The 21,456-nt window shown below is 47.2% G+C and overlaps 1 protein-coding gene across 9 annotated transcripts in view; it reads right to left on the bottom strand.

Annotated features, from left to right (window-relative positions):
• Positions 1-21,456, bottom strand: part of ARHGAP22 (Rho GTPase activating protein 22) — a 177,650-nt gene that overhangs the window by 33,334 nt on the left and 122,860 nt on the right. For 6 of the 9 annotated variants that reach the window (XR_014074576.1, XR_014074577.1, XM_081561795.1 and 3 more), the window contains one exon: positions 290-418. Coding sequence is in view for 7 of the 9 variants with exons in the window: in XM_081561795.1 (XP_081417921.1) it covers positions 290-418 (129 nt within the window). In the remaining 2 variants the exon portion in view is untranslated. Of the gene's footprint in view, positions 1-241; positions 419-21,456 lie in introns of all 9 variants that reach the window. The other 3 variants (XM_081561787.1, XM_081561791.1, XM_081561823.1) reach the window with 1 other exon arrangement.

Below are 21,456 nucleotides of genomic sequence, written 5' to 3'. Positions count from 1 at the left end.
AGCAAGGGTCTGGACACAGAGGCAAGTACACACAAACCACAGGACTTTCGGGTCAGAAGAGGGCACGTTTTTGAAAAGTGGCCCTAGTCTCCCCTGCTAGGACCTGACTGTTGAGGGCTGGCAGCAGAAAAGGACAACACCACCTGTCTGTCTGCTGCCGCAGGAAGCATGGGACTCAGCCAGCAAGTCCTGAGAGAGAGGGATCTTGCAGGCTCAGTGTGGGGCGCAGAGGTGTGATTACCTGAAGGCAAGGGTTCTAGAGGGTGAGCATGCGCGCTACGGGCAGTACCTCGGCCAAACGGGGCCCAGATGACCCGACGGATGGCCTGCACCCAGTCTTCCATGTCCCTCTGGGAGCTGGCCATGAGCAGGAGCGCCTCTGGGTTGGCCGGCACCTTCTCCCGCTCCCCGGCACCACCTGCAAGACAAGAGAGAACAGGCTTACAGCAGGCACCCGGGCAAACACAGGGTTCCTCCCCCACAGGGCTCTCTCCGGCCCAATACCAGTTGGCTTTCATTCCCTGGGGTGTGAGACAGTCATCTCTCCAAAAACCATTCAGCAGCAGCTGTGCTTTCTGGTTCTATATTTGCACATCTTCACACCTCGCACATCAGTCTTTGGGGCCCTCTTGGGTTTCCTCCTTAAACTTCTTGGTTATTTTTCCCTATTATTATTAAAATCATCCTGGGGTACTATTAGGAAAAAGCATGCAGATTTGACAGCAGCTCAGAGAAGTTCAGATGCCAGAGGAGCTTCAGTACGTATTTTGTTTAAATCAACTTTACACATCTTTAAACCCAGCTAAATGTCACTATGTGCTTTTAACATGGGCTCTGACATCACAGCCTATTCTCCCATCCCTGAAAACGAGGCCTGATTCTTCACATGTATTAAAGTTACAGAGGGAATTCTCTGGCAGTCCAGTGGTTAGAATTTTGCATTTTCACTGACGGGACTCTGGGGTCAATTCCCATTAAGAGAAATAAAATCCTGCAAGCCGTGCAGTGCAGACCCAAAAAAAAAAAAATTTTTTTTAAGTTACTGAGATGATATTAAACCAGGATGGAGCAAATCCTCCAGAATTCTCCACCTGTCCCCACTCACAGCTAGATACTGGATTATTATCCAAAGGCAAAAAGATACGAATGCCCAGACAGTTTTTGATGAATTGACTTTTTCTACAGTAGCTCCAAAGGCCCTTGCGTTTTCATGTGCAAATGAATTAATTTTGGAGATATACCTAAAACAATTTATACTGAACTGAGGTCTATAAAGTACAGGCAATTTAAGGGATTTTCAAGAATAATCTTATCTTTATGGCTCGTCCCATAACATATAGCTCACCATTACTTGCTAAGGTCCCAGAACCTCAGACCCTAAGTGGGTTTATCTGCTGACCGGGTGAGTCCCAGACATCCCTGTTCCCAAGGGAGTGGGATGACAGGAGAGCTGTGAGACCCAGGCCATTCCTTTCTGGAACCCGCAGCCCAGTGATGGAGACCAGACAGGAGTAAGTGAACCAGAGCATATATGACTCTCCTGATGAACAAAGCTGACACACATCTGTCCTTCTAGGATTCTTTAATTTTCACAATGACCCTGAGTGAGGTACTGTTACTATTACTATTTTCATTTGACAGGCAAGGAAACTGAAGCACAGAGTGACTACGGAACTTGTCTGAATTCACACAGCTAATACATGGCCCAACCAGTCCATCCTAAAGGAGATCAATCCTGAGTATTCATTGGAAGAACTGATGCTGAAGCTGAAACTCCAACTGGCCACCTGATGCGAAAAACTGACTCATTTGAAAAGACCCTGATGCTGGGAAAGATTGAAGGTGGGAGGAGAAGGGGACAACAGAGGATGAGATGGTTGGATGGCATCACTGACTCAATGGACATGAGTTTGAGTAGGCTCCGGGAGTTGGTGATGGACGGGGAAGCCTGGCGTGCTGCAGTCCATGGGGTCACAAAGAGTCAGACATGACTGAGCGACTGAAGTGAACTGAACTGAATACATGGCAGAGCCTGGGATTCAAAGTCCCGAGCTCTGGGCTCTGATCCAGCCCATGCTCCTGTTGTTTCCCCATGAACGAGGCAGCCCGCTGGGGTCAGGCTGATAGTGGCTAGAGCAAGGCCGCGGAGGACTGGGGAAACCGAGGGGGCTGCTCTGAGGGCTGGAGAATGGGGTGAGATGCATCCTTGCTGAGGTGACACCACATGTGAGGCCTGGAGGCGGGGTAATGGGAAAGCGGGCTGAAGAGGCCTGTGGAGCCTAAAGCTCAGGAGAGCGGTGAGTCAGGGTCCTAGGGTGACTTCTGAGCCCCTCAGGACACACACAGGGGCCTGACTCCTTTGGGCCCAGGCAGCAATGCAGAGGCGGAGAGGAAGGGAGCTTGAAGCAGAGACAGCAGAGCCCGGAGCCCAAGAGATAGTGAGGGCCAGTGGAAAACAGAGACTGTAGGCATGGCTGGGGCAGCTGTGTGGTCATTCACAGGGCAAGGGCTCCACCACTGAGATGGGGACAGTGGCCTTGCGTCTTTAGGACTCAACACAACATGGACTATGAAGCAGGGCTGGCTGAGTGTTGCAGGTGGGGACGGGAAGCGAGGTACCACCAGGAAGCTTTTCTATGTATGCTTTGCTGGAGAAACATCCCAAAATAACTCAGAAGAAAAGGACCTGGAGATCGACGGCTCCAAGAATTTGTTGTGGTTACTTGTTTGTCCTAAATGAATACTCAGGTTTGTATCTAACTGGAATTTCTCATTTTTTCAATTCTCTTTTTCTAAAGAGGGTAACCCACATCAAATAAGCTCAAAACCTGGCTCTGCCCTACCCACGGGTTGACAGATTCTCTCATGTCCAGTTGCACCTCTGCCCAGGGTCCTGTTCTCCTGGTGATCTAGGCCTGTGGGTTTAACTTTTCGAGTATTTCTCATGTGTGTATGTTATCTATGTGCATTTTTACATAGTATACTTAACTTTTTAAGAAACTGCCTTAATCTGTTCTCCAAAGTGATTGCACTACTTTATGCTGCCACCAGCAATATATGAGGGTTCCAGTTCCTCCACTTCTTCACCAACACTTGTTGCGGCTGGTCTCTTTACTTCTAGCCATTCTAATGGGTGTGTAGGGGTAGAGTATCATGTTTGAATTTGCATTTTTCAAATGACTATTGATGCTGAGTATCTTTTTATGTACTTAATTGCCATCCATGTGTCTTCTTTGGTGAAATATCTGTTGAAATCTTTTATCCACTTTAAAAATATTTATTTTTATTTATTTGGCTGAAGTGGGTCCTAGTTGCAGCCTGTGGGATCTAGTTCTCTGAACAGGGGTCGAACCCAGGCACCCTACATTAGGAGCTCAGAGTCTTTAGCCACTGAACCACTGGGAAGGTCCTGTCCATTTTAACAATTGGTTGTTCATTTTTCATTATTAAGTTTTGAGAGTTCTTTACATCTTCTGGGTAACAGCTCTTTATCAGATATATGCTATGCAAATATCTCCCAGTCTGTGCCTTTTCTTTTCATTATATTAACAGTATGTTTCCAAGAGCACAAGTGTTTAATTTGGATAAAGCTCAACTTATCGTTTTTTTCTGGTTTTGTATCTAAGAAAGTTTTGCTTAACCCAAGGTCATAAAAGTTTTCTCCTAGATTTTCTTCTGGAAGTTTCACATTTTAGGGTTTACATTTAGTCGATGAGTTAGTTTTGTAGATGGTGCAAGATAAAGCTTGAAATTCATCCTTTTATACATGGATGTCCAGTCGTTCCAGCAGCATTTGGTGAACAGACTATCTTTCCACACTGACTTGGGCACTTACACAGGTGATCACATCACCTGCAAACAAAGACAGTTTCACTTCTTCCTTTCCAATCTGGGTGCCTTGTATTTTTGTTTCTTGCCTAATTGTGCTGACTAGAGCCTTAATACCATGTTGAATAGAAGTGGTAAGAGTGGACATCTTATCTTATTCTTGATCTTATAGCAAAAGCATTCAACTTCTCACCATTAAGAATATGTGCTGCAGGTTTCTTGTTGATGTCCTTTCTCAGGTTGAGGAACTTCTATTTCTTGAGGAACTTCTCTTCTATTTCCAGTTTGCTGGAGAGGTTCTTTGTTTTTGTTTTTAACAGAAATGGATGTTGCAATTTTGTCAAATGCTTTTTTCTGTAGCTATTGAGAGACCACATTTTATGTTTTTAATGTGTTATTACAGTGAATTACGCTGATAGATTTTCAAATGTTAAACTACCTTTGCATTCCTGAAATCCCAATTGGTCATGATGTATTGTCCTTTTTATTATTGCTGGGTTCTAAAATTTTGTGGAGAATATTTCATCTGTATTCACAAAGGATATTGGTAGGCCATTTTCTTTTATGTCTTATTTTGGTATCAGGGTAAAACTGGTTTCACAGAATAAGCTGGTAAGTATTCCCTCTTTTTCAATATTTTTGGAAGAGTCTGTGTAGAGTTGCCATTGTTTTTAATATTTGGTAGAATTCATCATGGGAAGGTTTTTAATAACAAATTAAATTTCTGTAATATAGATACTTATTTCTTTTGAGTGAGCTTTGTAGTTTGTGCCTTTCAAGGAATTTGTCTGTCTCATTTAAGTTGTTGAATTTATTGACATAAAGTTATTCAGAATATTCCTTTACTGTGTTTTTAGTATTTGAAGAGTCGGTAGCGATGTCATCTCTCTCATTTCTATTATTGGTAATTTGTGTCTTCTCTTTTTCCCCTGGTCAGTACTCTAGATGCTTACTGATTTTATTAATCTCAAAAAAGAGATTTTTGTTTTACTGACTGTATGTCTTTGTTTTTCTAATTAGAAACCTTTGAAAGGGCTAGAGTAAATATTTTAGGTTTTCAGGCCCTATGGTCTCTGCCAAAACTATGTACTCTGCTGTTGTAGTTAAAAAGCAGCCATAGACAACATGTAAGTGAAAGGGCAGGGCTGTGTGTTTGTGTACAAATTTGTTTTCAAAAAGGGGGAGCCAGTCCACAGGTTGTAGTTTGCCAACTTGTGTTGTATCTCATTAATTTACACTCTGATCTTTATTGTTTCTCTTCATCTGTTCACTTTGTGTTTAATTTGGTCTTATTTTTCTAGTGTCTTACAGTATTTAGTGTTATAATTGCCCCCTAAGTACTGCTTTAGAGGCATGCACAAAATCTGTATATTGTTTTTTTTCATCTTTATTCAGCTCAAAATGTCTTACCCTTTGGATTTCCTCTTTGACCTATGTGTTGTTTAGAAATGTGTTATTTCCACGTTTGGGAGGATTTTCCAGAAATCTTTCTGTTACTGATTTCTAAGTTAATTCCTTTGTTTTCAGAGAAGATACATTGTACGATTTGAACATATTTTTTGGCTGTACTACACGCTCGCAGATCCCAGGGACTGAACCAGTGCCCTCGGCAGTGAAAGCATGAAGTCCCAACCACTGGACTGCCAGGGAATTCCCGTGAATATGGTCTATCTTGCTAAGTGTACTGTGTGCACTGACAAAAATGATTCTGCTGTAGTTAGGTAAAGTATTCTATAAATTAGGTCTAGTTGTTGACTTTTAAAAATATTTTACATATTCTTATTGATTTTCTGTCTATGTCTTCTTATATGTTTTGTTTCTAAGACTTATTTGGTGGGTCCAGAGTTCTCAGTACAGAGCAAACTGTCCCCCACTGCTGAGAGAAAACACTTCTGTGCATTCTATGCAATGCCCCAGGAGTCATGAGGTGTTTTTGGTCTGACAGACAGGAACAGGCACCATTCCCTGCGCTGTGTCAGATTGCTCAGTGTGGCCTCTAACCCTTTCTAGTGCTTCTCTCCTTGGCCTCAGGGATTTTCCTCACACTCCTGTACACGTGGCGATGAGCTCCCAAGGGAGTTTCCTCTCCAGGCAGCACTTTCCTCCTTGGTGCTCTATTCTGAACACTTGAGATGCTTTGGTCTCCCCAGCTGTCTCTCTAACTCATGGAGCCCATTGGGTTCCACCTGGGTTTCCCCTTCCTGCACGGCCTGAAAACTCCCAGGGCAGTAAGCTAGTGCATGGCGTAGGGCTCACTTCCTTTGCTTCCCATCTCTTGCGGGGGTGGAGGGGGGGGGTGGGGGGGTGTCAACAGTCCTTCACTGCCTAATGTTTTGAAAGTAAGTATCTTAAAAATCATTGTTTCATATTATTTGTCCTTTTGGGGGGATTGTTTTAGGTGGGAGAGCAAAATGGTCCCCATTGCTTATGCATAGTACGGTGTATAGAGCACCCCTTGGCCTCTACCCACCAGATGCTGGTAGCAGCCTCTCCCTCCTTCCCAGGTTTGACAATCAAAAATGTCTCCACATGTTGTCAAATTTTTTTGGGGGGGTCAAGGCTGCCCCCAGTTGAGAAGCATTGATATAGAACAATGAGATCTAGACCTCCTCTGAGCCTAAATGACTATGATTCTACAGCTATAGGCTTGTCTGAAGTGTCAATATGGCTTGTCTGAAAATCATAACTGTCTCATCCATCACACCAGCTTCCTCTTGTGCTTCTGTCTTAGTGCTGGGCCTCCAGGTGCCCAGAACAGAAAATTGGGAGTCACCTGACCTATTCCTCCCCTTGTCCCCATCCTGTCCCATACTGTCCCCTGATGAGTTCATCCAGTCTCAGGGCTTTAACTGCCATCCCTAAGCCAACAACTTCCAGACTCACTATTTCCCTGCCCTCCAGACCCTTCTGTGCCCCTCTCCAGACAGCTCCAACAAGATGTCTCCAGGCATCTCCCAAATATGAATTCCATCTCCAAATCTGGGACCCCTCCCCTTCCTGGGTGAGGTCAATTCCACCTCTGGTTACTCAAGTGGAAATCAGACACATCCTCAGCTCCACTCTGTCTCATAGCTATTCCAATGAGTAAATTCTTTTTTAAAATTAATTTATTTATTTTAATTGGAGGCTAATTTATTTACAATATTGTAGTGGTTTTTGCCATACATTGACATGAATCAGCCATAGGTGTACATGTGTTCCCCATCCTGAACCACCCTCCCACCTGCCTACCCTTCCCATCGCTCTGGGTCATCCCAGTGCACCAGCCCTGAGCACCCTGTCTCATGCATCGAATCTGGACTGGCAATCTGTTTCACATATGATACTATACATGTTTCAGTGTTATTCTCTCAAATCATCCCACCCTCGCCTTCTCCCACAGAGTCCAACAGTCTGTTCTTTACATCTGTGTCTCTTTTGCTGTCTTGCATATAGGGTCATCGTTACCATCTTTCTAAATTCCATATATATGCATTAATATACTGTATTGGTGTTTTTCCTTCTGACTTACTTCACTCTGTATAATAGGCTCCAGTTTCATCCACTTCATTAGAACTGATTGGTGAGGAGAAAAGGGAACCCTCTTACACTGTTGGTGGGAATGCAAACTAGTACAGCCACTACGGAGAAAATGTGGAGATTCCTTTAAAAAATGGAAATAGAACTCCTATACAACCCACCAATCCCACTGCTGGGCATATACACCGAGGAAACCAATGAGTAAATTCTATTGGCTCCTGCTTTAAGACATTCAAAATCTGGCCACTTATCACTGTTCCACCTTGTCCAAGCCAACATCATTTCTCCTCTGGATTATTGGTATGGTCTTTAGGCTCCCTCCCTTGCCCCCAATGGCTTGTTTTCAGTGTGGCAGCATAGTGGCCCAGCCCAAACCAGCTCACACACCTCTGCTCAAAATCCTGCAGTGTCCACCCCTCAGCAAAGTCCTTGCAGTGATCTTCCAGGGACCTCGATCTCTTGCCCATTACCCCTCTGGCCTCATAGCTGTTCTCTGCTTTGCTTTCTGCCATTCCCCAGAGAGCGAGACACTCCCCTGCCCAGGGTCCTTGCACCTGCTCTCCCTTTGCCTTTGCTCTTGCTCAGAATGCCGTTCTTCCAGACACTGCCATGACTTGCTCCCTCATCTCTTTCAGGTCTTCCCTCAAGCGTTACCTTTCTGGGGGATCTTCCCTAACTATTCAATGAAACCTCACCTACTGCACTCCACATCACCCACTGCAACCCGGGCCCCTTCCCAGCCTTAATCTTTCCATATAAGAGTCATTTAGTCATGTCCAACTCTTAGCAATCCCATGGACGATAGCTCACCAGGCTCCTCTCTCCATGGGATTCTCCAGGAAAGCATACTGGAGTGGGTTGCCATTCTCTTCTCCAGGGGATCTTCCTGACCCACGTTTTGAACCTGTGTCTCCCGCATTGCCATAGCACTTATGGAAATCCATTATACATTTATTTTATGTGTTTATGTGACATGCTTATTGACACTTTATTTTCAGCCCACTCCTGATATGTCTGTTTTATAAACAACTCCAGCACACTGAGCAGTGCCTGGCATGGGGAGGGCTTGCAGAGAATGGAAGAATAATAGCAGCTGCAAGAACCAAGGTGACCGGTACACACAGAGCACCCATTCTAAGGCAGGCACGATGTTCACAAGCTGATGGCAAAGTGGTGTCAAGATTCCTATTTTAAAGGAAAGGAAACTGAAGTCCAGAGATATCTAGAAACATGTCCAAGCTGTAAAATCAGTGAACTATGACTCCATGCAGCCTGATTCCTAACCTTGACCCCACTTTGTGCTCACTACTTCAACCTATGGCTTGTATAAGGGTACTGGCCCCTACATGACCCTGTCAGGATCCAGTCCAGCTTATCTTGTTCCCAGTCGGGCTTTCCTCCCTTCTGGGACCCTGGATTTAAGAACTTCCTTCCGTGTTTCAATTTCTCTTTCCACCAGCACAAGGGGTTTGGGGCGAGGAGGTGACTCCAAAATGCAGCAAGTCCTGGCAGTGGTTCCAGGACAAGAACTCCTCTCTTTCAATTTTGCTATACAAGAATTTTCATAATAAAATGCAAAAAGAGTAAATGATATCTGTAAAACCATTTTGTAAACCACTGTAGCCCATGGAACTCCTATGACATTCAGGTCAAAAAGCTGTCATTCTTATGTAATTAATCAAATGATATCTGAATTAGTCCAGGATTTATGGAAAATGTTTAAAAATCAAAAGAAGTCACTATTTAAAAGTGACAGCAGCTGCAATGTATGGTGTGTCACAGGCCCGTCATCATTCTACAAGTTGCCCAGAGGAGCAAGGAACCCCAGGAAAGGCTCCAACACCTGGATTCCCAGGGGTGAAGGCCCAGCATGGGGATGCAGCTGTCCAGAGCAGCATAATCCAATGGAAAAATACAACGTGAGCCACAAGTATAATTTCAAATGTTTTAGTAGCTACATTAAAAAAAGAAAAAGAACTTATTTTGAACAATATATTTTTGTTTATCCCAACAGATCCAAAATAGTATCATTCAACACACAATCAGAAACTGTTGGACAGTATGTGTACGTACTTTTTGTACTAAGTCTTCAAAATCTAGTGTGTAACTTGTACTAACAGCACGCCTGCTCTAGCTATATTTCAAGTGTTCAGTTGTCATATGAGGCTTGGTGGCTGAAGGCTGGACAGCTTTCAGGTGGGTTAGACTGAGGCTAGAGGGGAGTGGGAGAGCCCACCATCCTAATTTCCTGAGACTCAAGTGTGTGTGTGTGTTTGCACGCACGCACATGAGTGAGTGCATGCAGCCAGCTCTGGGCAATGCTTCATTGCCAGCTGGGCTTTTCTGCAATGTCCCCAGGGGCGGCCTTTCCTGCCTATCTCTACACCAGGCTGAACTTGAGTGGTGGTTCCAGCCTCCCATGTATCCCTGTTGTCTCATCTGCACCCTGCTTTTCTTGCTTGGAGCCACCAAATGCCACTTGCCCTTCAAGGGTTAATTGCCCCCCAGTCTGGTATCCTGTAGCCGGCTCTTGGCCTTGGGTGTACACTTACCCCTAGGCAGCGGCCTGCTCCTCTTCAGATGCCTGGTGGGGCAGAAAGGCATGGTGCAAGAACTGGAGGGGCTGTGGTAGCAGGATGGCAGCAGCCAAGCTCGCCCAGGAACAGATGCCAGGCGCACGGGGTGCTGGCCACACCGTGTCGCAACCTCCTGGCTGCCTGTGCGCTCTGCCCGAGAACTGGGGACCAGGCACTTTTAGTCTCTCCTGGGGAACTTCAGTACTTCTCGGTGCCTCAAAGCCGGGACTGTCCCAGGTAGGGAGGGGTGAGGAGGAACTGTGGGTTCCTGCGGGGGTGGGCCCTCCAGTTGGTACTGGTGCTGAGGCAGGGCCTGCCCGGGTGTCCTACAGTGGAAACCCCTAGGCAGGTCCCAAGTGCCTGCCACCCTGCATGCTCCCTCCCTGTTTTCTGGGACTGAGAGCACAGGGCTGGACCCCCAGCCCCACGAGTTTTGTGCCTCCTGGTCTTCGTCTCCAAGTGGAGCCTCCAACCTCCTCTCCTGGTTGGTGGAGATTAAGTGAATACATGGGAGAAGGCTGAGAAAACATTAGTGCTTACTGGTTCACATAACCCCTCTACATTTCCATTTCTTCATCAGCAAAATGAGGCCAATGACTAGACCTACCTTGGGAGATTCTGGTGAGGATTGAATGAGGCAAGGAGGCCAGGGGCTGGGCAGAACCCTATATGTGCTTCCTAAGTGCTGTCATACCCTCTGTCTTCCCTGTGTGATGACAGGGCAGCTGGGGCTCCCAGTGGCCCAGGGCCATGCGGCTGGGAAATGTACAACAGGATTTGGATTTTAGCAGTTTTGGATTCTTTCCATGAATCAGTTGCCATCCCTTAGGCTGCATCCCTAATTCTGGGGGCAGAGAGCCTGAGACAGCCTTCTTGCCAGGCCTGGCTGCCTCTCCTGTATCACTCAGTCCTCCAGGGCACAGTGTCAGAAGTCTGGACCAGCAGCTCTGAAGATACCATCCTAAAGAGCTGGGACAGGCAGCAGGCATGAGACTCTGGTGAGAGTACAGGGCAAGAGGCTGCACTTGTACTGATGCCACCTGTTTATCCCATCTCTCCTATATGTCTACCTATCCTCTCCTAAGGCTTCCCTGGTGGCTCAGACGGTAAAGAATCGCCTGCAATGAAGGAGACCTGGGTTCGATCCCTGGGTTGGGAAGATCCCCTGGAGAAGGGAACCACTACCTACTCCAGTATTCTGGCCTGGAGAATTCCACAGACAGAAGCTTGGCAGGCTATAGTCCATGCGGTAGCAAAGAGGTAGACAGGACAGAGCAACTTTCACTTTCATCCTCTCCTATATGTCTACCTCTCCTCTCCTATATGTCTACCTAGCCGTCCATGCATTCACCCATCCCTTCAACAAAGAACAGCAGCCAATTAAAAGCAAAGCACATCGGCTTAAAACTCCTCAGAGGGCCTACTGTTCCTGGAATAAAATCCATCTCCGATGTGGTCCTGGGCCTCCAGGTCCCCTGGCCACATCTCTTCCCTCTTGCCCACCCTTTTACTGCCATCAGCCATCCTGGGCCCTTTTCTCTTCCTCAAGCTCATCCTCTTCCAACTAGAACCTCTCAGTTTCAGGTTCTTAGTTTCTGGCAGGGCTGGCCCCCTTCTCACCTTCAGACCTCAGCTTAAACATCAGTTAGAGAAAACTCCCCTAGGTGGGAAACTTTGTCAAGTAACTACTCCTCCTGACAAATGACATTCCCACTCTTTTCCCTGTATAATGTAGCACAGAGGAAACTTAGCTTCTTTATTTATATATTTGTTTATTGTGTCTCTGCTAAAGGCATATAAATTTCCTGAAAGATCTTGCCTCCCTTGACTTCCCAGAACCCCCAGGCCCAGAAAGGGGTGGGAGTTCAGTGACCGGCAGTGGTCACTGTGGGGACACACGGAGGGCTCTGTGCAAGTGATAGGCAGTCTCTCCTAGTAGAACACCCAAGTTTTATTGGGTGTTTATCACATGCCAGGCACTGTTTTAAGAGCTTTGCATAGCTCAGCTTCATATCCTCAGGACAATTTTAGAAGGTGGTATAATTAGGGTACCCATTTTACAGATGCAAAAACAGAGGCTGGGGGACATTGAGCAATTTGGCTGAGGTCACAAAACTAATTGGAGTGGCGCTTCCCAACTGGTCAGCAAGGGGAAATCACTTGCCAGTTGGTCTTCTAAAGTGTTGGCCATTCACAAGGCGCCCTTGGAGGTTAAGGATCTGAACCTTGGCAGTCCGGCTGTCGTCTGTCCTCCTGGTTCCAATCGCTGTGCTGGGCAGCCTCCAAGGTGGCCCCCAATGAACCCTGCTTCCTGGTATTCACACTCTTGGACAATCACCCCCCTTGCATGTGGTCAGGACCTAGTATCTTACTAGAACAGAACAGGGCAAAAAGCGACAGGATGTCATCCATGTGACTGCTGTCTTGTGTGCCCTCCACGGCCCCAGCCCTCAGTCAGGGGTGTGAGGAGGCTGATATCCACCTCTGCATTGCTGGGCAGTTTATTTTATTGTCATAGATGCAGAGAGAAAAAGGGGGAAATGGCAGGTGGGGAGGGGAGAGTAGAAAGAATGTTGGGCAGTCATCTGACACAGGGCTCGAAGAAAGTAGGAGAAAGCTTGTCTCGGGGCCTAAATGTGTGCCACAAGAAACCAGCAAAAATGGATATGGAAGAGAACTGCTGGAGGCACAGGAATGAAGCCTGGGTTGTCTGGCATCTGCCTGTCAGATGCTCCTGCCAAGCGAAATAAATCTCCCTGTGTTTCTGTTGTCACAGTGACAGCAGGGCCCAACGTCTCACAAACGCTCACCCTCCCCATCCTCCTCTATCCCCAGCAGAGCACTGCAGTGGGCACCCCAGCTGTTACTGACTGTCCTTGGGGAGGAGAGCTGGGTGAGGGCTGGGAGACTGGAGGGCAGACCCTCTAGGAGGGGAGGAACAGAGATTTCAGATCCCCATGATTCCTTCAGGGCTCTCTGGAGTGTGTGCCTTGGGGTTACTGCATCACACCAGGAGGAAAAAGGATGCAAATCCCAGGGCAGGTCCTCAGCCTGTGCAAAGCTCCATGCATGTAATATCTACCTGGGCCCCTATGCTGTTTTCTGAGAGGGATCCTGTGAAGAAGAAAGAAAGCTTGCTCAAGAAGACTGGGGATGAACAGGGACCCCCTGTTCCAGCACAGACACTGTCACTACACTGGGGCACATGAAAACCTTACACTGGCCTCTGTCTTCCTGGGTCTGCACTGGTTGAGAAGGCTTTTTTTTTAATCCCAGATAGTGAACCCCCTGAACAGAGTGTCCTAGGTGTCTGGCTTCCTCCAGGCCCCTGGATATTCCACATTAGGGGCAGAGCAGGCAAGGAGATGGCTGACACCTTGAACAAGCGTGCCTCCCCCACCCCCATCATGGGCAGAGAGTTAGAGCCCCCACCCCCAAGCAGTCAGCATGTAGTGGACCCCCTGCAGACTCCCCACGGCCTGAGCCCTGTCATTTGTGGGTTTCTGGGCTCCGACTCTGAGCTTTCTGCTGCACCTCTTGATGAACTGGAACCAAAAGTGAAATGCTAACTCGCCTGAGAAAGGCAGTGGTCACAGCAGCACCCAGGGTGTTGGGAACTCAAAACGCTCCAACGGGAGGCAACAGCAGAACCCAGTGCAACAACGTCAGGGGATGGCTTAGGAAAGGGGGTACAGAAACCAGAAGGAATCATATGTAGCCATTAAAAAATGAGTGCCCGAGGAAGATTTTTAAAGAAATAGAAAGCAGTTTTACTTCACAGGCTAAGACTGGAGGATGCAGCCTCTGGGACACAAGGGAAGTCTCAGATTCCGAGAAAGGCTTCCTGACTTCTAAGAAGGACCTCACCAAAAGTCCTCTCTTTTCGAGGGGGGTGACCTGCTTGTCTGTCTCTGGGATGTTTGGTGGTCATATGACCATATGACCAGCCAGCAAAGCCAACCGAAAGGCCAAGGAGGGTGGGGGAAGGAGGGGCCCACGTTCCTACTGACTTGGCCAAGGCCCTGAACTGCTCAGCCAGGAACTGCGTACCTCAGGGCTTCTTGATCTGTGAGAATAACACATCTCCTTTGATTTAAGCTCATTAGGAGGGCTTTTCTGCTCCTTGCAGTGGAAAGTATCCCAGTCCAGAAATGAGAGTCCCCAGACAGCCCTTCACTGCTGCACCAGCTTCCCCAGGAGCTGCCAGGGAAGGGTAGGTCTGGGGCCAGCCGGGGCACCCTGGTAGACCCACACCCGGGGTCCAAGAGAAAAGTCAGAAGGCACATGACAACATTCAACATCCATTTTGATAGAAATTCTTTGTTAAGTAGGAATAGATGGATCCTTCCTCATCATGGATGTACCCAAAGCCAACGCTGGGAGAGATGCTAGCAGCATTCCCATCAAAGCCAGCCACAAAACAAGCCGGCCCACATCACCACTGTTATTTATCATTTTCCTGGAAGTAGCTGCCAGTGCAATTAGAGAGCGAACATGAAACTATTAAAGCAGGAGGGGAGGGTATTACGTTATTATCATTGCTGTTATTATTTATATGTGTGAAAAACTTAGGTCAGTGATATGAAAAACCACTATAAGCAATATGCAATTCAGTAAGGTAGCCAGATACAAAATATACAGAATATACAGAAATCACAATCTACTTATAAATTAGAAGAAAGAGAAATGCACACCATCTATAGAGTAGAAAAACTCAGAGATACCAGTTCCCCCTAATTTAGTCCATATATTTAACTCAATAAAGTACGAATAGCATTTCTTTTTAAATTAGACAAATTGATTCAAAAGTTCATGAGCAGAAACAGCAAATCCATTTTTGTAAAAAAGAATAAGGAAGTCATACCAGCCTTACCAATTATTAAAACAGAGTAAAGAATACTGCAATAATAATTAAAAGAGCATGGTACTGTAAAACATGAACAGAGATAGACTCAAATGTATTTGAGAGTTTGGAACAGAATTGAGTTATTTCAAATGGGCAAGGACAAGACGGATTATTTAATAAACGAAATAGGGACAACTGGATAGCCACCTGGAGAAAAAATGTCAAGTTGGATACTTAGAGCACTTCTTACAACAAAATAAAAAATCATGATTGACCAATGATTTAAAGATCAAAAATGAAACCGCAAACCAGGATCAACTGTGGGAGAAGTTTTGTATAATCTCAAAGTGGGAAAGGCCTTTCTAATACTACCCCAAAACCAGAGCCCATGAAAAAAATTTCACTACAGCAAAGTTTAAAATATTTTCAAGGCAAAGAAAGTGAAATGACAAAGACAAAATGAGAGGAGAGGGATAGATATTTATCAAATGTGATGATTTGCAGGTTATTATTTTTTTTAACGAGTATGCATTGTACCCGGAATGTCCTCTGCTAGATACTGTTAAGTGGAAAAAGCAAAAGGAAGAATAATATGCGATGCAAAAGGAAGAATAACATGCGATCGTTTTTGTAAAGGAAGGGAAGGAGGAAGGAAGAACAGAAACATATGGATTTGTACAAAACATCGCTGGAAAGAGACAAAGATGTTGGGAGCAGCAGTTGTCTTGGAGGGAAAGTGGACAGTCAGAGGAAAAGGGTGCAGGGAGACTGGCTTTGGCCTTTTGATATTTGAACCATGATGTTTGAAAAACCAGATGAAAATAGAATTTAATATAAAGTGGCAAGTGAAAGAAACCTCATGTCATGTGCAGGTGGTGGGCTGCAAGACTGCGCACAGTGGGAAACAGGTTGGGTGCTGGGCACGCTGGCTCCTTGGAGTCACTCAGAGCCAGATGGCCAGCTCACCAAAGGGTGTGGGGCTCACAGCTGGCCGCACTCACCCGGGCCAGACAATAAGAAAGTCAACAACTGTTTTCATTGTAATGAATGGTAATATGGAATTTCCTACAGCCTCTTTGTGCTACATAACTTGATAACAGCCCCTCACCCCCATATTCGCTGGGGATTTGCTCCAAGACACCCAGCAGATGGCTGAAACTGTGGATAGCATCGAACCCTATAGGGATGGTGTTTTTCTATATACACATATCTGTGATAAAGTGTAATTTATAAATTAGGCCCAGTAAGAGCCCCACACAGGGCTTCCCAGGTGGCACTAGTGGTAGAGAACCTGGCTGCCAATGCAGGAGACATAAGAAATGCAGGTTCAATCCCCGGGTCAGGAAAATCCCCTACAGGAGGTCATGGCAGTCCACTCCAGTATTCATGCCTAGAGAAATCCATGGACAGAGGAGCCTGATGGGCTGTGGTCCATAGTGTCACAGAGTTGGACATGACTGAAGCTACTTGGCATATACACAAGAGATTAACAATGAACAATAAAATAGAACAATTATAACAATTTACTGTGATAAAATTATGTGAATGTGATACCTCGACAGCGTGATAACTGAGTGGGCTGCTAAGTATGTGTACATTGAGTAGCTAGGTATATGTATATATGGAGCCACTAGACAAAAGGATTAATCTCCAGGGGACAGAGCAGGACGCCATAAGATTTCAGCTTGATACTCAGAGTGGTGTGCAATCTAAAACATATGTATTTTATTTCTGGGATTTTCCATGTAACGCACTTTCACACTGCAGTTGGCTGTGAGTAACTGAAACCACAGAGAATGAAACCACAGGAAGCAAAACCACTGACTGGGGGGCACTACCAAATCTATCAAAATTTTAAATGACTCAGCAGTCCATTCCTAGGGGATTTATCCTTCAGATAAATTTGCACATGTGCCTACGGAGACAGTGAGAATAACAGGGTAACAGCCCAACTGTCCATCAGGTTAAATATATAATGTGCTGGGTAAATAAATGATGTACATCCAAAAAAAGAAGCTGCTGAAACTATGTGATACGAGATGATATATTATTATGTGGAAAAAGCAAAATATAGCATCAAGCACATGCCACCAATTGTATGAGAGTGATGTGGGCACACGGGGTGGGGGTGGTTGTTGTGCTCCATCTCTGGAAGGACAAGAACTCAGGGAACCAGGCTCGCCTCAGGAGAGGAGGCAAGGGGCTCAGGTATAGGAGGCTTCAGTTCAGTTCAGTTCAGTCGTTCAGTTGTGTCCAACTCTGCGACCCCATGGACTGCAGCACGCCAGGCCTCTCTGTCCGTCACCAACTCCCGGAGTTTACTCAAACTCATGTCCATAGGAGGCTTACTTCTCACTATAGGCTCTTTGAAGTGCTTGTATGTGTGTTATGGTGTGTGTGTGTTATTGCACGTGTGTGTTATTGCGTGTTGTATGTGTACTATTGAGTATGTGTGTTATTGTGTGCGTGTTCTCACGGGCACAGATTACTTTCTTGAATAATCACTGCTTCTTTTCATTGTTAAGGGAGGTGGTAGCTCCTGGTTTGGCCCTGGGGAAGTCAGACCTGTCCTGTGCTTGGAGTACTTATAATTTAGAAAAATGTCCCAAAGGTTCTCCAATTGGTTTGCATTCCAAGTTCCCCTTCTGTCCCCCATCCCCTCAGCAGAGTTTCATTTCTCAAAACCAGTATCTCTCTGGGAAATCTTCTTTTGTGGTTCTGGGGATGTTTGGGTTTTTAGGGAATCCGTGTTGACCTTGCTTGGGGTAGCACCCTGTGGGAAAACTGGGGCTATGATTTTTCTCACAGGGACAATTGCAGAAGTGAAGGAAGAACATGGGGCCAGCTGGGGAATGCTTGGGTCTGGCCAGAGTGTTCCCTCTGAAATACAATGCAGGTCTCTCCCTTCCTTGGTAACAATTCCACATTACTGCCTCTCTCCTTTACTGCCAGGAAACGTCCCTGCCCACTACTTCCTTCTGGGGCTCCTCTGTGATGAGCTGAGGGGATCTCTTCAGCCCAGCCAGCTATATCACTGGACCCTTCAGGCACTCCATCCTATTTTTTGTTCCCAGAATATACCATGTGCTTCATGCCTCTGTCTTTGCACATGCCATTCCCTCTTCTTGGGATGTCTTTCCCATTTTGTCCACCTGGTAAACTCCTACTCATTCATCAAAACCCAGCTCAAATTCAACTCCCCTGTTTCCCCCTCACCCACTTCCAATTTTCCTTATCCCATTCCCTCTTCCACAAAATGTGTATCACAGGCCCGCCACGTGCCAGGCATTGTGTCATGTGCTGGGGACACAGCGGTGACACAGGCCCTGCCTCTTGGATAATGCAGCCTGGCTGCAGGGGGTGGGGGGTGGGGCAGAAAGGCTTCAACCATTACCACAAAAGCAAAACTGCACCTTCAGAGCATGAAGGAGTCCAGAAGGGAAGTCAGAGGTGAAGGGTGGCAATGAGGGTGGTTGTGTGGCGGGGGAGACCACACTTTGAGAACTGTATCCTCAGGGCCACCTCCCACCAACAGCTCAGCTCTCCGGGCTCTGGGCCTGGCCTGACTTGGCTCCTCTTGTCTCCTGACCTCCCAGGAAACCCAGAACAGGACTGGAAAACACCACTGATTGTAAGGGCAATGTCCCCCCACCAGCCCACCCTCTCTTTTAAAAATAACTTATGTGTAGAAAAAAAATAAACTAAAAATAGCAACATACAAAAATGGAATATGCCAACTGTCAGATAAGGAGGAGGTTCTGAACTGTTCCAGGGTGGGGGTTGCAGAGGAGAAGTGGATCTGGCACTTTCAAGTGGGGGAAAAAATGTGATTTATGCTCAGTGACCTGGAGGGAAAATTGGCTTAATTCATTATTCTAAAGAAGGAAAAGGGAACTAACATTTATGAAGCGCATGCTCCGCCCCTGCTTTCTTGGTTAGTACCCATGAAGAGGGATTAATTTCTACAACGTTGCAAACATCAGCTGCAGAGAGAAAACAAGGGCCCTCCTGCAGCTTTACTAGTCCTGCCACCCCCACACTGCTGGTACTTGCAAAGATGGGTACCCCTCCAAGTGACTTTAGGAAGTCAATGTTCTGATCATATTACCACCCGTACTATGTGCAGGAGAAGCTGTGGCCAGTGGCTCAGTTTCCCAAGCCCTGTGTTTGTGTGTGTTAGTTGCTCAGTCATGTCTGACTCTTTGCAACCCCATGGACTGTAGCCCATCAGGCTCCTCTGTCCATGGAATTCTCCAGGCAAGAATACTGGAATGGGTTACCATTCCCTTCTCCAGGGGATCTTCCCTACCCAGGGATCGAATCCGTGTCATCTGCATTGCAGGCAGATTCTTTACTGTTTGAGCTACCAGCGAAGCCCCTCCCAAGGCCCAAGATCTAGTAAATAGTGGAAACCTGATTTGCATCCAAGACTCTCCTCAGTTTCCTCCCAGTCCCAGGTTCCCACCCCCCTGGGTCCCCCCTCCAAGGCTTCTTGGGATCTGAGATGCATCCCCCTGCACCTCTCGTGACACCCAACAGACAGCTTTGTCCAGGTGGGCATGTGGACATTGGTTAAACGGCTGCAGCACTCTGGGCTAGCAGGAGCTGTCATTAACCACAGGGAACTGCTGTCTTCTGTTACTTCACATTACCACTGAGAATGTTTCCCCTAACACTGTGTGTCTTAGCCTGCCTTCCCTACAACCAAAGTCAGAGACTAGTAGTGAGCTTGGGAAGCGGGGCAGGAAACGAAATGGGGAAGGAGGGACAGCCCACAGGGATGTGAGATGGTGAGGGCAACTGTTTGGGGGCCTGGGGCCTCCATCCTGCTGGCATGGTCAGTGCAGCCTCCTGAAGTCTGGATCAGAATTGCCAGCCCTGGGACACAAGCGGAGCAGGAACCCAAGGGTTCCAGTCACCATGGGTCATGGATGGGCCCAGGGATTTTAACATACCTCTCCAATACCCCCACTCCCACTTCCCCACCTTCTCTACAGGACTTGACTGATGCAGGAAATCTCAGGCGGGCTGGCTGTGGCCTGGCCAGCATGTGTACAGAGGCCCTTTCTTTTAATGAGGCAACAGATACTCCAGGCCCTACTGTGTGCCTGGCACAGGTATGGGGTGGAGGGAGTGCCCTGGGGGAAGGGGGGGGAAAGCCCTGCCTCCCCTGGAGCTTACTCTTGGTGGAGATGGACAAAGGATGAGGGAGCGAACCAAGAAGGGAGGGAGTGCAAGTGGGGTGACTGCCACAAAGATGGGGTAGGCTTGATACTTAAACAGGGGATCAGGAAGGGCCAGTCTTAGGGGTCCTTAAGACCAGAACTAAGTGACTACAGGGGCTGGTCCTGGCGTGGAGGGTACGGGGGGTGGGCAGCAAGTGCCAAGGTGGGAAAAGTCTTGAGGTCCTCTGTGTACCTTAGTGCACCCAGGAGGGCGAGAGTGGGTCCAGAGGTGGGAAGGATGGCAGATGTCCAGGGGAGAAGCGCTGATGTGGGTGAAAGGGGGTGACAACGTCTGGGTTCAGGATCTGTCATGGTCTCGGTGGTAATCTGGATGAAGTGTGAGAACAAGGCTAGGCTTTTGGGGCTCCAAGCCCTCCCACCCTCAGGGCATAAGTAGAGCCTAGGCAGGTACTATCTTCCCTGGTAGCTCAGCTGGTAAAGAATCTGCCTGCAATGCAGGAGACCCTGGTTTGATTTCTGGGTCAGGAAGATCCACTGGAGAAGGGAGAGGCTACCCACTCTAGTATTCTTGGGCTTCCTTGGTGGCTCAGATGGTAAAGAATCTGCCTGAAATGAGGGAGACCTGGGTTTGATTCCTGGGTTGGGAAGATCCCCAGGAGAAGGGAATGGCTACCCAATCCAGTATTCTGGCCTGGAGAATTTCATGGACAGAGGCGCCTGGCAGGCTACAGTCCATGGGATCGCAAAAGAGTTGGACACGACTGAGTGACTTTCAGGCAGGTACTGAATTCCTTGCTGGTTGGGGTCGGGGGTAGGCGGTGTCCTAAGTCCCACTACACCCTGCTCTCTGTCTCCAGAAACTGCACAGTTAGACTAATTAAAATCACTTTGGGGGACTTCCCTTGTGGCTCAGTGGCAAAGAATTCGCCTGGCAATGTGATTCCAATCCTGATCCGGGAATATCCCACATGTCACAAAGCAACTAAGCCCATGCATCACAACTATTGAGCCTGTGCTCTAGCATCTGAGAACCGCAAGTACTGAGCCCTCGAGCCCGTGCTCCACAACAAGAGAAGCTACTACCATGAGAAGCCGGCACACTGCAACTAGAGAATAGGCCCCACTCACCACAACTAGAGAGAGCAGGTGCTGCAAGGAAAATCCAGCACAGGACAAAAATAAATTAATTCAAATATGTTTTGAAAATTACTTTGTGATTGCAAGCATCAATTTAAAAAAATGCCAGTGGCATCCCCTCCCACCCCTCTCCCAAATGATCCCCATCTTTGGCTCAAGCCCAGCTGCTTGAAAAGCACAGACCCAGGACACCTGCCCTGAACCCCTTTTTCTGGCTGTGTGCCCCCAGTGCCCAGGCGCCCCAGCCTGGCACCATGGGGAACAGCCTGGGGCCTGATGCAGGGGCTGATGCTATCCAAGGACCCGGACTACATTCTTATCATTGACACCAGCCTATGCCCATTGGCAGCCAGCCTGTGCCTAC

The sequence above is a fragment of the Giraffa tippelskirchi genome, chromosome 2, assembly GCF_054371585.1.
Source record: "Giraffa tippelskirchi isolate mGirTip1 chromosome 2, T2T-mGirTip1v1.2.pri, whole genome shotgun sequence".
Lineage (NCBI taxonomy): Eukaryota > Metazoa > Chordata > Mammalia > Artiodactyla > Giraffidae > Giraffa > Giraffa tippelskirchi.
Note: the sequence above shows the minus strand (reverse complement) of the source record. Positions and strands in the feature narration are given on the sequence as shown.